At 43.8% G+C, this 17550-nt stretch overlaps 1 protein-coding gene across 1 annotated transcript in view; it reads right to left on the reverse strand.

Annotated features, from left to right (window-relative positions):
* COL1A2 (collagen type I alpha 2 chain) overlaps positions 1–17550 on the reverse strand; it is a 66123-nt gene that overhangs the window by 44782 nt on the left and 3791 nt on the right. Inside the window, exons 3-12 of the mRNA XM_061587788.1 lie at positions 13459–13503; positions 12853–12906; positions 12300–12353; positions 11572–11625; positions 9583–9636; positions 8102–8155; positions 5461–5505; positions 4959–5012; positions 4806–4850; positions 433–486 (exon numbers count right to left, since the gene is read on the reverse strand). Of these exons, the coding sequence (XP_061443772.1) occupies positions 433–486; positions 4806–4850; positions 4959–5012; positions 5461–5505; positions 8102–8155; positions 9583–9636; positions 11572–11625; positions 12300–12353; positions 12853–12906; positions 13459–13503 (513 nt within the window). The remainder of the gene's footprint in view (positions 1–432; positions 487–4805; positions 4851–4958; positions 5013–5460; positions 5506–8101; positions 8156–9582; positions 9637–11571; positions 11626–12299; positions 12354–12852; positions 12907–13458; positions 13504–17550) is intronic.

The raw sequence follows: 17550 nt of genomic DNA on the forward strand, positions 1-17550 counted from the left end.
GCTTGGGGAAAACATTGCCCAACACACCTCCTTTGCCAAAGCATAATATATATTTTTGACATAGGGCTGTATCCAGTTCTGTCTCTCTGCTGACAGAATGCTTTCTGATCCAGCAAAGGAATCAGAAAAAGTTGTCTCCCCTCCTTTCCACTAATGGATGTGTCGTCCAAATCAAAAAGCCTTGTGCCAGTGGAGACACCACTGGATACAAATCACAATGTCGAACAAACCAAGTTCTGTGTTTGAACTATGATCCTATTAGTTTAAAGAAAATTACAAATAGTTGTAGAAGGGAACAGGCTGTATTCTTCAAACAGGACAACATGGCTTTGTCTGAAAGCATTTTGTTTAAAATGTCAGCATGCTTTTTGCTGGGCATCTGTAACAGAGATGCCTTTCAAGTTACTGCCCTCCTGTTAAGCATATTCTTACCTTGGCTCCAGGAGCACCTGAGAATCCTGGAGCTCCAGCAGCACCAATGGGGCCCTGCAATAATAAAGAAAGAGAAATCCTTCAAGATCTGCAGGTACAGGCAGCAGAACGTTGAAGGAAACAAAGGAAAGAGGCCAGGTACATTGAAATCAATGGCCATGATGTTGTTTATGTATCTTCTGAGCTCCTAAAGTGACAAAGGTTATTGCCTACGCAATGACAGGCATGAGTATGGGGAGTTCTAGAACTGTGTCCCAATACCATCCTAGAGCCAAATACATGAAAGTGTCTGCTAACGCTTCTCCATGTGATATGGCTCCATGTTGTGGCCTGCACAACTTGGGACCAGCTAAACTTAGCCCACCAACCATATATTGCATCTTTCCAGGTTTTGAAGGGGAAAAAAACCCCTTGTTTTTGCAGGCCCAGGAAGATGGCAAAGACATGAGGTTTATCAAGTCCTCGGCAGACTGCTATGTATCATGAACTCAGCTTGGTGCCAAATGGCATTGTACCATTACCCCAACCAAAGCATTTCACTAATAAGCACTGCTCAGTAAAGACTATCTGGAGTCTGTACATGACTCAATCCAATGTTGAGGAGAGCATGGAAGGACTTGCTAAATATCCAGGTTTGTTTTTGTTTTGATTTTCTATGCCACGTTTCCAAATTAAAGCACACTTTGAGGCTGTCATGCCATTTTTATGGAACTCTTGTGAAACCACAAGTGGAGTATAAAGGGGAGAGGGCTTTGAGTAGTCCCTGAGCAACTGAAATGAAGGTATCCTCATAAAAAGATGAGAAGCTTGGCCCGGTCTGAAGGAGCACAGCAGAGCAACCTTACTGAAACTATGGGTGACTTCTTGGGGGAACCATCATGTGTGCTGCTTTGAGTTCCACTGGCAGATAATAAATGCATTTAATAAAACAGACAAGGAAGATTTCAGCGCTGCTAAGAACAGCCTTGAGACTGAGGCTGAGTACACAACACAATATGCACTGAAAACACCTAAAATATATTTGGAACTGTAGTTCGTTAAAGGTGCTGGGAATCGAAGCTCTGTGAGGGGTAAAGTACAATTCCCAGGCTTTGGAAGGGGGATGCGCATTAAATGTATGGTATGTATGCAGCCTCAGACCAGCATCCTGTTCCCCCCCCCCATGGCCAACCACACGCCTATGGGAAGCGCATGAACAGGACATCAGGCCGAAAGCCCTGATAAGGGGGTGGCACTAGCACAGTCAGCATCCTTGTAATTTGGCCTACCTACATAATATAACCAGTAACAGCACAACAGTGTTCTGCGTCTAGGTAGTAGAACAGGATGTCCATCCGAGGCATTGCTGGGTGATGGCTCAAGGAGCCCCATCACTGGGTTTTTGCACTGGGCCCTAGATTTCCTGCCTCTTCTGTTTTTTTAAAAAATCTTTGCTTACACGGTGGCTGGACATGCTGCAAAACTCAGTGCCAGTGAGTCCCTAATCACCTGCCATCTTAATTTACCTTGTGAAGCTTATGCCACGACCTGTGTGCGCCAAGTCTTTCAAGTATCTAGCAACACCTCGGATGCCCTTAAGTTGTATTTCAGGGCTGCTTCAAACAAAATGAATGTCTTACATGGATTTTGTGTCTATGAACACAACAGCATACAGGCTGTATTATACTGCCTTGTGTGGTGCCCCCCCCCCCAATCCCTGTAACTGTTTTGACTACACCATAGAAACCTGCCATCAACTGAGGCTTCAGGTTTCCTTGTTGCACACAAGGGGGTGGAGCACAGAATAAATGCAATTTTCCAACACAAAAGTCAAAGCCACTTTTGGAAATGTTGTGTGAAGCTAATTCTATGCAAAGGTTCTGTTTGAGATTTCATTTATAGGTGTGAAATACTCAAGATGTTCAAGTTTAAATTGGAAAGAAGCAGCTGGGATCACATTTTTCTCAGGCTGGTCGAGAACTGACACAGGTTCATCTGCAATCATGGACAGGCACTGCTGATGTGCTTGGGAAAATTTTGTTGGTAGCTTCCCTAATGCTTAATATGTCCATTGGTTCCAGTATAATTTGACCCAGTGATTGCTGGCGCTAAGCACCAGAACTTCTCTTTTTAGTGCACAAAATGTGAAACTATCATCGTCCCCTTTATTCCTGATGTTCAGTTGTAAGTGCCATTGCTTATGTTGCCAAAACTGCACCATCCACCCACAATAGAAAGGAACCAGCAGACTTGGAGGAACTCTGAGGTCTGCAGGAGTACACAAAAATCTTTAGGAAAAGTATTCCCCAAGGGGTGAGGCATGCCGGGGCCCTTGGGCACCAGACTGCCCTGGGCGCAGCACACACACACATGCATGCAAGCTCCATCTACCTGTCTCTCCTGTCATTTACAGCTGTGTGCGCTGGGCTACCATTAACCAAGATGGCGGCAGAGATTTCCCTAAGGGGCTGAAGCCTTCACCACCATCTTGGTTAATGGCCCACATGGTGCTATGCGCATGCATCCTTGCCATCACCAAAGATGGCAGCAGGGGCATCAGCACCTTAAGGAAACCTCAGCCGCCATCTTGGTTAATGGCAGCCCCACGCATGCAGCATGCACAACAACAAAAGACAGGAAAGAAAGGTAGGTAGAGCCAGCAAATGGGTGGGTGGCTTGCAAGCTCCCTCCCTGCAATCTGCAGCAGCAGCCCTGCCGCGGATCGCAGAAGGGGAGCGCTACTCCTCCCCTACTCTATTGAGGGGCCGGACCTGGCCACCCTTTGGTGCCAGCCCTAGTTGAGGACAATCCAGTGAGGACTGAGCATGCTGATTGGGCACAGGATGTATGGAGGGGGAAATGGCTCACATGGAGAATAATAATGTGTGGCTCACCAGGTCCATGATACATTGGTGTCAGGGTATCATTGCTGCCATCACAGGCATCACTTCTGGGTATGCCTCTGTGTGTGCATACTCCATGTACAGAATGCCTATGCCTCTTACTGTTTGGCCTTCCCTGAGCTGAGAACCATTTAAACACCTTGAAGGAGCAGTAAGGGTTGTCCAGAGAGGATGTTTTCTCTGCTTCCCTCTTTAATATGTTGTCCTTGATACTGGGTCAAATAAGCATCCAATTATGCTTCAAAATGAGTATTACAATAGTTACCAAAAAAAGGGGGAGCAATTTTTAACATCGCTTGTGAAAGTGTAACAATGTGCTAAAAATTGGGGAGCTGTGCCTGAGCAACATGCTGATTCTGCCTGAGCAACATGCTGATCACAGTGGCAGCAACTGACCTATTCCTTCCTGAGTTGGGCAGGAGACAATGCGATTGGTTGGTTGCCTAGGCTAGCCACTGGATAATTGAGGTTATAAAGCAGGTATAGTGAACTGGTGTCCCATGGACCGCACCTGGCCCCTGTGGCCATCTTTCCTCTGGGGCAACCTGCCATTTCCCAATGGGAGGGGTACATGGAGAAGCAAAGCTGAGTGTGCTGCTTTTGAACCAGTCAGTTTGCTCCCTAACCATAGAGCTAGGAATGCTTGAAGAATTCAATTTCTGTGAATTCTGATGCAAACTGCTACAATTCACACCTCCTGGACTAATGTGTCGCTTAGAATGCAAATATCTGTTGGATTTTGCACTTGTCCAAATTTCGTAATAAATTCACGGCTCAAAAAACGTACCAAATGTGTCTAAAATTTGGTGTTTTAGGATGGAATATGCTTAGGAATGTGTACATTGAGATAAAGTATGTATTTCAATATGAATATTTGTGCAGATTGTTAAAAGATGCTGATTAATTTGGAAATGGGATGTAACAGACTTATGAACTGACTTGTGAATTGACATGGACTAGTGATCCCTCCCTCCCTACAATGGAGAAAGGCAGTACCTGGTACATAGTTAATGTACAAAGTCGTCCTTTTATCTCAGCAGCTAAGTGCCATTTGATGAGATTTTTTTAACTAGGGGAGCTGGATTCCCACCAATGAAGCTGTTCAAAATCGGCCAATAATGTCATCACCTGGGGAACAGGGGAGACCTCCTGCAGCTTCTATGCAGCTTGGGCGGGGCAAGTCCAGCCGCCACTGCTAGAGAAGCCAATACAAAGCACTGGATTTCAGTGCATACAAAACATTGCATTTCAGTCTTGAGCTGAATAGTCTGTAGAAACTCCGACATTACTTGCAATGTTGTATCTCTTTGATGTATACCCGGAAATGTCAGGTTCCCCCCCCTCCCCAGATTTCTTGCTGTGTAATAGATAAAGGGCAGCGAAAGAGACAAAACCAATTAGACAGACAAATTCAAGTGACAGATGACTCACAGTGTGCGTGTCTTTCAGGACAAGCCTACGAATGATAGAACATTATAAGTTTGGACTTACAGCAGGACCAGAGGGGCCGTTGCTTCCATCACTGCCACGAGCACCCTAAAAGAAAACAAATGCTCTCTTTAAATCTTATATTCCTGGTATAAAATTAAAGAATGCAAAAGAAAGAAAATGGAAACCAAGTTGTACAGGTAGGAAATCACTTACAACTGAGCCGGGAGCACCAATTCTTCCCCTTTCACCAGGGAGACCACGGGCACCCTGAAAGCAAAGTACGCAAATCATTACTTAATTGTAGTAGTAGAAGTAGCAATATAATAATAGTAATAATAAGCTGCAATGCATAGTGAAAGACAAAGAAAGAGCAATAATATGTTGCAGTGCAAGATGAAGCATAATATATCAAGCGTCTGTCTTTTCTCAGTGTTCACCACAGGGTGCAGAACTTCCTGAGCAAAATATTATCCATGTACAACTCAGAACTCAATGGGCTTTACATGTACATGACTGAGCACAGGATTGCAGCACCACTGTAACCTTCACCACATTGAGATTCTGATCAAATAGTATCATTTCTCTTAAAACATTTGAGATTTATATAACAATTTATTTAACTTCAGTTGACTAGTAGCTACTTGTACATTTTAAAAAATGATACACAGCATTCCATCAACAAAATACTGTTAAATTGTGAAGAGAAAATACTTACAGATTGTCCAGGGGTACCATTTTCACCAGTGGCACCAGGTTCACCCTGTGAAGAACAAATATTATCCATTTAGCACATGTTTGCAGGTTGGTACAGGCTACACCACCGATTCCTGAAATGTAATAGGGGTCTTATTGGCTGGGTTGGACATTATGATAAACTATGGTTTATTGTGATGAGAAGAAGTCTAGCCTCTCCCTAGGCTTATGTCCTCTCTCTCCCCTCTCCTGCCATGAGGTTGCAAGGATGAGATTGTAAGCTTCTGCTTGTGGTTTCAATTAACCAGGGTTTAGTGTTACATCCAAACCTCATTGAAACAAGCCAGCTTCATAACCAACAGCTTGAAGCTGGATTGTCTCATACAAGTTATAGTTAAGATTAACCACAGTTTCAACATGTTAATAAAAAAAAAGAAGTGAAAACTTCCAAATTCCTCCTTGTGGCAGTGCTAGAGGAGGAGAAAGGAGGAGGAAGAATAATAAGAGTCTTAACCTTCCTGAGATCTTGCTTTAGCCAGGAGGCCAAGCCATCTCCTTGTGATCAACAGAGGAGATTTCAGACCCTATCCCTTGGGGTTGGCTTGCAATACTTTGTGGGCAATGGAGCAACTTGCATTTACAAGCTTTCTGTTTCCACAGAACCTTTTTGTGTAACATTATCTATCAACGTCCCAAGTGCAAGCAAATGGCCCTGCTACAAGGGTTGTTCCATTCATTTCAATGGAATAAGAAAAAGCATGCACATTATTTTGTGTGCATATGGATTGCACCCTTTTTTGAAATGAACGATGCAGCCTGCTTAAGCAAAGGCTCAAAGGACACAGACCTGCTCCTTTCCTTTTGATCTGTTGCTTTTTAGCTGTGGGGCAGCAGTGTGAGATCTGCCACTCAAATCTGTCTTTGTCTTGGGAAGTGACGGGCATTTTCTTGAATTTCAGAGGCACAGTTTGTGGGGAAAAGAGTGGACTGGATATGCTTTACTTTAAATGTGTTTCCTAAACAGGCATCATATGTTCTATAATCAAGCTTGACACTCCAGGGGTAATAGCAGAGGATGGAACCAGTATATTCCAAGCTGTATTTCAAAGTGTCATTTGATTTGCTGAGCCTACCTCTGGTGCTTCCTGCACTAACCTGAGAACAGAAATTATACCAAGGAATATTTGAGATTCTTAGCCACAAAGCTGACTTAAATGTTCCTGTTTCCCATCTCTCTCTTTTCAGTACTTTCAGTGGCAACTGTGGGCACTACAGTAACTAAAGCAGAGACCTGCTGGTGCAAGTCAGTTCCTTACTGACTCAGCCATGCACTTGCTAAGCTGCCTCATCAACACCTCATTCCCTCTCTTTCTGATGTTTAGGCTGCGAGTGCTCTTTCTTCTGTATGCAAAATGGCAGCAACCGCACACAAGAGGGTAGGGTGGGGTGGGGTATCAGCAGGCTTGGAAGAACACCAAGGTTGGCAGAAGTACAGTTAAAAAAACCACCACCACCACCCTAATGGGGAGAAACCCCCAAACACCCCAATAAGGATGGGACATAGGAAGCTGCCTTATATTGAGTCACCTAGTTTAATATTACCTATATTGACTGGCAGCAACTCTCCAGGAGACATTCCCAGCCCCACCTGGAGATGCCGGAGATTAAACCTGGGACCCTCTGCATGCAAAGCAGATGCTCTGCCACTAAGCTACGGCCCTTCCCTTGGTGGAGCATTTTCAATGGCCACAGAAGGTCCAATTACTACTGGGAAAATCATCTGTGTATTTCTTACATTTGTATACCTCCCATGCAACAAAGAAATGGAAAACTGCTGCCCTGGGCTCCTGCTGGGAGGAAGGGCGGGATATAAATCAAATAATAAATAAATAAATAAGACTGAAGGAGGAGGAAGGGGGGAGGGAGAGGAGCGACTGAAATCCAGAAGAGCAGCACCGCATACTACAACATTTTGTTGCAGGTCCCACTTTTAAAATATATATATATATGTATTTATTGGGGTTTCTATCACACCCCACATAAAAGGGAAAACCAGGCAATTTAAATGAAAATAAAACAAACCTGACAGATACTAGAATTTTATCCTGTTCCCCTCGTTTGTGAACAGAATGGACAGTGTGGAGGGGTTCAAACTAGCCACACGGTTTTGGGGACTGGAGAGTTCAAAGTTTCTCATGGGTGGGGCTTGGTCATTTTTTGTGATCTTGAGTGTAGGAGTCCAAACCAGAAGCTTAGAGCAGAGCTCTTCAGCCTTGGGTCCCCAGATGTTGTTGGACTCTAACTCCCATCAGCGCTAACCAGCTTAGCCAATAGTAAGGGATGATGGGAATTGGAGTCCAACAAAAGGTGACCCAAGCTGGTTTAGAGCAAGTTGATTGGTTATTTTATGTCATAGAGCTCCTGTGCTAGGAATTGGACCTGCACGCTTTTTCTACCGTGCCTCAAGCCTCTACTTTGTCTCAGGCTTTCAGGATTGTCCCCCTACACTTGTGCCACAAGCTGATTTTAATTAAAAGACCCTGCTGTTAGTTGGACTAAGTGACATTTTAAAACATGCATGTGCGATAAGAAACAGAAGTGCCACCATGTACTGTGTGTTCTCCCTAGAATACCCAGGTAACATAAAATCAAGTCACTCTTACCTTAACACCTGGGGCACCAGGCTCTCCTTTCCGACCATCCAAACCGTTATGTCCCTATATTGAAAGAAGAAATATTGGTTGGTAAAATCATCCCCGGCCATTTCTTTTATCATGCCATGATTGAAATACAGATCTAGCACTGCTCTGCATTCGCCATATCACTTCCCATTCTCTCTCACACACACTCCACGTATGTGGGGAGGATCACTGTCAATTAAAGATCACTGTCAATTAAAGTTCTCCATCCTTAACGTGGTTTGGTTCTAGTCTATGTTAGACCCAAACTCTTGACAGCACTCTTCTGTCTGTATGATTTCATAGCTTGGTAGTGGATGACGTTTTGTGGTTCATTATTTACAGCGGCATCATCAACATTCATGATGCTTTAAAGAGTACAAGAGGGATGCCCCCTTCCTCAAGGGTTCATCACAGGGCCAGACTTAGAGATGGGCATTTGGCATGGTGCCAATGATCCCCCCCACATTTCCCCAACCAGGGCAAGGCCCAGCCCTGCATCTGATGACAGTGGCGACCCACCATATGCTTTCTCTGCCACTGCTTTGGCAGTGGCTCCATTTGCCACCCTCCACCAAGCCCCCCCAAAGATGGACTTCAGAGGCAGAAAGGTTGTGGTGCTTTTGAATGGGACCTCATATCGGCCACCCATCAAGTTCAGTTACACGGAAAAAATGCCCCGGTCCATATATCTATGAAATCCATATATATGACTATATTTCATAGATCTATGGGCTGGGGCATTCCATTCGAGGTAATCTAAAATGGTGTATGCCCATTGTGGATGGGAGCTGAACTTGGCTCCCATTCAAAACCAGCTCTATTGCCCACCACTGAAAAGTATCTGGGGGCATAGCAGGGAGGGCAGTGAATGATGGCATGACTGGGCTAGAGGGGTCCCTTGGGGCTCTTGGCCAGTGTCCGATGTGGCTAACATTGGGAAATAGGGCCTGGAAATAGGGATGCAATATGCAGTTGTTTAGGGAAATGCCTATTTCCTAAAGGAAAACAAACACTGGCCTCTCCCAAGTCAATTACTTTGGAGTTTAATACAGAAAGGGCTACAGTAAACTGAGAGAACTGAGAATGGTGGCACGCCAGATGCACAGCGGTGACAGACAGTGTTGATGCAGTGAATGCTACCATTTCTTCTGGCGGTATAAATGCTTCTTTTTGGCTTACAATTAAAACTCCATGTTATAGTGCTAATTGTGCACTAAAGAGTTTGTCACTGACATGTCACAATCACATACAGGAACTTGGGATAAACTACATGTGACATGGGAGATGTGTGATCAGATCTCCCTTGAAACAAACAAACAAACAAACAAAAATTAAGCCATATTTTTGTACAGAGTAACCCAGTGAGGTGCACAGTGCATGGTACTGAAAATACTGTATAAACATAGTATTCTTATCAAATGTCACAATCCTTAATTTTGTTCCCATTTCAGTTAAATGCTCACCCTTATTCCTTTGAAACCAGGCAGACCAGGAGTTCCAGGAAAGCCACGAGCACCCTTGGGGAAAAAAGAGAGAGAGGGAGTTAGAGAAGGCTTAAATTCTTAAGTAAAAGCTGCTAATTTTATATGTATCTGGACAGACTCAATATGTTTGCGAAAGGCTCCCTGACATACAGTTTAGAGAATGATCTCTCCATATGCACTGTGAATCCCTATGTCTCACGGGCCAAGCTAACAAGCAGAGCATTTTTGTGCATGAGGCTCAAAGAAGCTCCTGCTTTAAATCGGGTTTGCACTGCAAAAGTAACACCTGCGTTGACCAGAAGGGTCATCCACACTACAAATATTTCTGGGTCTGCTTTCTCATGGGTGCCAAGCAGATGTTTTCATAAACAGCATGACAGAGGGTCAAAGGTGAGATAAGTTCCTTGGATGTAAAGGATCCTAAGGCTGAGATGCTGAGCTTACTTCCTGAAAAGTCACTTTCATAGAAATCAGTGCCACTTACTTCTAAGAAAAGAAGGGATGGAGTGTGAGACGAGCCCTATGCAGGCACATGGACAAAAACATGTGTGGGGAGTGGGTGTGAATGCAAACCCAATCCCCAACATGTCCATGTATACCAGGTCCACTTCATTGCCAAGGCCTCACGGAGGGATCTAAGTGCATCCTGGTGAATGCCGCATAGAATCCTCCCCATGATCAGGAACCTGGATAATACAGGTACCTGACGGCAGGCAGGCTTCAAAACATGTCCAGCCAAACACACTTCGCAGACCTCTTCCAGACCTTCCTACTCAATGTGGGAAGGTTGGGGTGGAGAGGGCAGAGATGGGGACCCTGGGGACCTAGGGTTTGTGTGTGTGCCCCTCCCCACTTTCAGCCCACATTCATTTGTCCCAAACACCTGAAAAAGACTACTATGAGCAGAATAAGCGGTTGTAGCAAATCACCGTCTACGTATTTTGATTATGTGTGCAAGTGACATAGTAATTGTAATGCACATGCAGTACCCATATAGATTCATTAGTTACACTTGCCCTGATGATGCAGCAAACCTATAAACGTTGTCAGCTGGTACTAGTTTTATAAATTTGATTGACCAGGCAAAGGAAGAGATGGGAGGCTGGTGGACTGTCTGCAAGTCTCATTGCTACAGTCCTTGCTCCCTCCTCAGGCACAGAGTCTTTCCCATTAGCTACTGACTGATGCTTTTAGCTGGAGATTTAGCACATATTTTATCACTGAGCTATAGCCCTTCCCTTGTCTTTGTCAAGGGGGGTTATTTAGCCCAAGGGCTCCTAACTTGCTGATCCCCAGAATAAAACATTTTTGGATTTTTGTATGAAGTTTTATTAATGTACAGTTTTTTTTTGCAAGCAATTTATCCTAATATAATGCATTTTGTATGTTATTTTTAGCAATATATTCATTTTGTGCATTCTTTCCCTAATATATGCATGTTTTAAAATATTGCTTGGTTGGAGAACTGCACTGCAAGATTTGGATACGTGCGAATCTCGACGGATGGCTGTGTTTCAGCTCTCACATTGTTTCAGAAAGAGCAAATGTTATAAACTCAGCTTTAAATGCAAATTGAATTGAATTTCTCCTCCATCCCTAGTCTCGGCACAATAATCAATTGATTGGGATATACATCAGAAAAGGCCTGCATAAACAGAAGGGCCTGAAGCCAGAGTTTGAAACAAAGTATGGATGGTGCTTGCTTAATATTAATAGTCAAGGAGCTCCACAACCACAGATGCGCTAATTGCCCTATTTCTTGTAGCAAGTGAACATCATGTGGCAACTATAATAGTACCTCTCGAGCTGAACGTCAGTATCAGGTAGGTGTACACAGAAAGAGCTAAAATATCTGCCATAATAGGAAGCAACGTATTTGCACTACTAGTAAGGAACAGCAGCAGATAATTCTATTTCCCATCCTATAGGTAATCAGATTGTAAAGACAACGGAAAACATAATACTCACCTGAGTTCCAGGAACACCCCGCTCACCAGATCGTCCAGGTTTCCCAGGATGACCCTAATGAAACATTAAAGTTGAGATTAATGTAATATTGTGTGCACAACAGCAAATGAGCTGCACATATTTAACATGCCTATATGCAAGGAAGGTTATTTAAATATAAATACTTTTAAAAAGTAGTCTATCCCCTCCACCCACCCAGGAGACATAAATGTCACATTTTTAAGGCTATTTCTCCTAATATTTTTAGGACAAGCGCTTATGATGGAACTTTTGAAGGCAACAATCCGAAGGAAATTTAGTAAGGGGTAAGTCCTATTGAACTCTGAGGGACTTACTTCTTCTGTAGGATAAATTCAGCTATACTCTTCAGAAACAGAATCATGAGAAAAATCAGTTGTAACGAAAGGCTACTGGGTTGCAGAATACATTAAAATGTATTAAAACGTCATTTGAAATGTTGATATATTCTACAACAAGGTGGCATTTCACTGGGAATTTTAGGAAACATACATTTGGACAATCAGGATATATGGTTGTGGCGCTTTTGCACCAGAAGGGAGGGATATGTCTTAATAAAATAATATTGTGGCCCCATCAGGCTGTGTATGAGCACATGCGGGGTGGGGGATATGGAGTTAAGTACACAGTGAATGCTGATAACTAATGTTTGGATAAGGAAATGGCTCGTACTGAATCTTCAAGGAATCCAAGTTCAAATGAATGCTTACATCTTCACCAGACTTTCCAGGAGGACCAGTTGGACCACGAGCACCTTGGGGACCCTAGAGATAAAAAAAGTTCATTTTAAATAGAATAATGGTTGTAAGACAGACCAGCTTCTTTCATGTTACATATAGCCCAGATGACTTGACTAAACCAGGGCCCTAGATCTGAATCCTTTTGTCCCAAGCTTTGAGGGCCACTTTATGGCTTCCAAGTTTCATAAAATCAGAAGACTTGGTGTTCATTATTCAGTCTGATTTCAGATTCCCTAGTAGTTTTATTCACAAAATATTAGTACAAGAGGGTTGCAGGAATCTAAACTATCACCTATTTGTCTAGCAAGATTCTCCCTCTCCCTCAGTCTCCTTAGGATGTTCCAATTTTGGAAAAACCAAGTCTAGCATAATCACAGTTCATTTATTGCTACTCCCACCCTTGCAAATATCTCTAGTAGGCCCAAGCATTTCTTTCAGTGCATCAATTTTGGGAGAGAACTTTCCTGCAAGTGGGCATTTCAGAATTCCAGTCCTTCTCAGAATAGAAAATGGTTTTCCTTACCGTTTGACCGGGTTCACCAGGTTCACCAGCAGGACCATGGTAGCCTGGAGCACCCTAGAAGGGGAACAAGATGTGTTATACAGTTTGGAATGTTGTGTGAAAAAGTGAGTGCTCTTCTAGTAATGGGGTTGTCTGGGGGTGAATGGAGAGTGATCTCAGGGAACCAAATAGTAAGAGAAAAGGCCAGACAAAAGAAAAAGCCTGATCTGGAAAGCCCTGGAGAGCTAGTCTATCATGCAGTTAGATATTGTGGTCCTCCAGCCCTGAGGTGGTCAGAATGGGAACGTGGAGAGACACCAGGCAAACACATTGCATGTTTTGGGCCTTCTTGGCAAGGACATTATGGCACACATTGGAAAGAAGGCAAAACAGAGAATGAGGCAGGATACTGTGAAAGAAGCAAAGCCATGGCACACTAGGTTGTAAATAGAGGACTATATCAGGGGAATGGCAACAACAATCCTGGATTTGCCAATTCCAGAAATCTTTTGTACACGTGAGGTTACAAGGCAAAATGTAGTATTTTCATCCATGTGACTGATTTTTTTGCACATATATCTAACAGAACCCTCTTCCAAGCAATGGCTGTGTTCAGAATATACTTACAGGGGGTCCAGTTACTCCAGGAGGGCCTCTGGGTCCCATTATACCCTGGGAAAAGATAATTAGTTAATATAATGTAAGTGACAACACCAGATAATCTCCCAACAGGTTTCAGTATTGCCTAATCATTTGCCTGAAATAGAACCATGAAATGAAACCACAAATCACAGAGCAAATAGTATTAATAATATTATAATAGCAGTAGCCTTAGATTATATTAGTAGCCAAGAATCATAATGCCAAACCAGCAAACATGGGTTATCCTTTCCATACTGCTAGCACTAGCTGAACTGTATCCTCTAATCTAGGTATGAGGAACCTTTGGCCTTCTAGATGTTGCTGAACTACAACTCCCACCACCCACAGCAAGTCAATGACTAGGGATGATGGGAGTTGTAGTTCAACAACTGGAGGGGGGGCAAAGGTTCCCCATACTTGCTCTAATCATTACATTATCCTATGGTTTAAATGCTATAGACAGTTCAACCTTCCCCAAGCTGGTGCCCTCCAGATGTTTTGGACTACAACTCCCATCTGCCCCAGCTAGCATGACCAACCGTCAAGGATGAAAGGAGTTGTACTCCAAAACATATGGAAGGCACCACCCGATTGGGGAAGGCTGATATAGTACCTGTGGACAGCCTTCTAACCCTCCTATTCAGAGAAGACAATAATTAACATCTGCATTTTACTTTGATTGCAACTTTTCAGAAGAGACAAAAATATCAGTTTGCTGATTTATTACATCTGTCTGCTTTCTCACTTTCATCTTATGATTTTAGTCTTTCATTTTAAAAATTGTGGAACCTGAGCTGGACCAGATTTGGGCGTGGGGAAGTGGATTCCAATGGACTCCAGGAGGTTAGGGGAGGCACATAAAATATCTAGTTTATCTTGGATGTTTTAGTTCTGATGGCTGTTTTGGAATTTATTATGGTTATAGTTTGTTTGCTTTTTAAATGCTAGTAGTTTCATCTTGTGGTTGGGGGTTGTATATACTGACACAGAAAAATTAAGTGGGATTCATGGTTTTATAAATAAATAACAGCGAAAAAAATTAACTCCCATGGCTGAGCCTGCCCTCCCATTCCAGCATGTGGTACAGAAGCCACAAAAATGGGGAAGGGGGCGAGAGAGCTATTGACACAGCTACTGATGCCACCTCCTCCTGTTCCTGGTGGTTTTTGCCACCTTCAGCTGAGCAGAACCTCGGAGGACCATCTAGAGAGGAAGTACACATTGGTGCATAGGAGCCCCATATTTAGGAGTGCATGAAATGCCATACTAGAGCTGAAGAAGTCAAAGGAAAAAGTTGGGCCTCTTTTTTTCTCCTTAACTTAAAACATTCCATCTTTACCCAAAAGATTTTGGCAAGTAGCCCAAATGTCTGGCTCTGACACCGTATGTTCTGGCAACTGGCCCAGAGGGGTTTTTTTTAAAAAAGCCCCCATGTCAGATCATTTCCACCCCCACCCCTTGTTGGCTTGCATTCTTGCATTCTCATCTGAAATTTCCATATTTTTGTCTTAATCTTCTGGGCTGGCAAAGGAGGGAAGCAGGAAATGGTGCCATGTTCCCCAGTAGTCTTGTTCGCAAAGATTAGCACAGGAGGGTACATCTCTAACAAAACTCCCCCCTCCAAGCCCCCGGAGTACCTTGTGTTGATTTTTGGAAAAAACACAACAGGATCTAGGATCCCACATAATGTCAGCTCATTTCTTGCTACTCCCACTTCCTGCCCTCTTGTCTGGTGCCAATAGACAACCTCATGTATTATGTACATGAAGCTCTCATGCTTGCAACTTCCTGTCCCTCAAGATCCACGTATGGAGTGTGGATATCTGAAAAAAGGAAGCCTTTGCATGTAATATTCCATGCATTAAGAAATCTATGTGCATAGGCTTCTCTTTTTCAGATATCCATTCTCAATGAATGCCCAGGAATTCATGGGGCCAGGAATAGTCATGCTGTTGGGGGTGGGGCCAGCAAAGCAGCCCTGCTTCCTGTTCAAACATACAAAATGTGTAGGGTTGCAAGTCTTCTGTTTTTAAAAAAAGCATGCTACAGTAGGGTGGGGGTGGGGGGGATAGTATATAACCAGTGGAAGCACAGCCACTGACTTCAATAGGACCGGAGGTATAATCCACGGCTAACAGTGACCAGAGGCCAATTCACAGTTACTCGAACCACAGAAGCCCAACTGAACTGAATTAACAGTAGTGTGCAACTAACCTCATTTAAACGGAGCTGGAGTCATGAGTGCTGCAGTGAATCGTGTCCCATGAATTCACTAAAGGAATCCAAGCAGACTTCTCTCTGTAATCTCTCCACCGCTTGCTCCAAAATATGTTCATAGGAAAATTGGTGCAAAAATTTGAGCATAGGTAGCAAACGCTGATGGCTAATGGACTGAAGATATCTTCCCAATATGAATGTTTGGATGTTTTCCTGAAAGGTTAGGCTTTTCCATTCACTTCAATGGAGGAAGCATTTCTGCACATGTGGAGCAGAGCAGCCCCTTCCATTTGAGTGACTGCAGGCAGGGGAACTCCATATGCACACTGATGCTCAGGGCAACAGGAAACCACAAGATCAGGCATCAAGAAACACAAGGAGCTTTGAGTCAGGGCAGCAGGATGTTGTTGGACTCCATCAGCCCCAGACAACATGATTAATGGTCAGGGAGTTGTAGTCCAACAATATGTAGGAGGCTACAGGTTGTCTAGACCTGCTACAGAGAGTGATCAGCATTATGCTGGGCAGCAACAGTAGGGCAAGAACTATCCTGCAAACTGTTGGTGAGACTGATGTGTTGGCTTTTGTGTTCCTACATGGAAGAGGCAACTTCCAACATGGACATTTCCAATTGTAAAAACAGTACAGTAGTGGCATGTAAGGGGGGCAGATCAACAGCAGTGTCCTCCTGCACTTGCCAGGAGGGGGATGAGACACAATGGAAGCAAGGACGGGAGAGCTGGAGGTTGGCGGTGGCGGCTGTGCAGATGTGCAAACACCTGTAGAGCCACCACCAATGGCTCGCCGTCATCTTGCCCCATCCCTACCCTAGTAAGCATAGGGCTGTTGCCATTCTGGCCCCTCACACACCATTGCTGCATATATAGAAGGAGATGAAAAACATGAGGGCTGCTAACTTTGTAAAGTTGGAAGAGTCGTAAACAAGTATGAGGGTGGATTGGAAGGACTAGTAGCTATGAGGTAGCTTCTTAAGAACTTATTATATGGCATCTGTAACTGTGTGGGGAGGCAGCAGAGAGCTGGGACTAATGGGCCAAATGATGTGGCCAGAGGCTACAGACGGTTACCTTCCCAGACAATTCTAGGTGCCACATGGAAAGCTCTGATGAGGCTACTACGTGCCTCCAAATTATCTGATCAACCTATCTTTAGGGGCATGTCTTGTGGCAATGTTGGCTCCAGAGTTTTTGAGGTCCTCAATCCAGGCATCCTTATCTGCAAAATGGCAGGACATGCACACTGAGAACTTTATTCAGTTGCACCTGTTTTTCTTGGATATCCTGGGCAAAGCAGAAATGGCAGAGCTGTTATCGCAGTGGATCCTCTGCTGGTCTTGGGACCATGGAAAACGTCCAGCCTTGCCATCTGCTGGAACCAGCCCTGCCTTGCAATGCCAGTTTGCATATTTCCTGGGCAGGTTTGATCTTTTTGACATTATGAAGAAGTGGGTACCATTTTCTTCTACCATTTTCCAACCAGTTTTCTACGTTCAGTTTTCATAATACGAGAAAGGAAATGGTAACATCCAGCATTCTCTAGAAGTGATGAGAGAAAGCCCACCCACTCACATTTCCTTTCCCCGTGCTTCTGGAGCATGCCCGAAGGGGATGGGAGAAGACATACACACCATCTTCTTGAAGGGACAGAATCCTTCATGCATGATATGTGAATATCATCTCCTTGTACCAGAAGCATGGGGAGTGGAAGAAAACTCTTCATGCTTTCTCAGTGCTTCTACAGAACATCTGAAGTGGTCTACTGTTTCCATGAATTCAGGTGGTAAATGCAAATGACTGTTGTGTGTTTTAGCATTTTGATGCATATGAATGAAGATAGTTT

Source organism: Rhineura floridana, chromosome 10 (assembly GCF_030035675.1).
Source record: "Rhineura floridana isolate rRhiFlo1 chromosome 10, rRhiFlo1.hap2, whole genome shotgun sequence".
Classification (NCBI taxonomy): domain Eukaryota; kingdom Metazoa; phylum Chordata; class Lepidosauria; order Squamata; family Rhineuridae; genus Rhineura; species Rhineura floridana.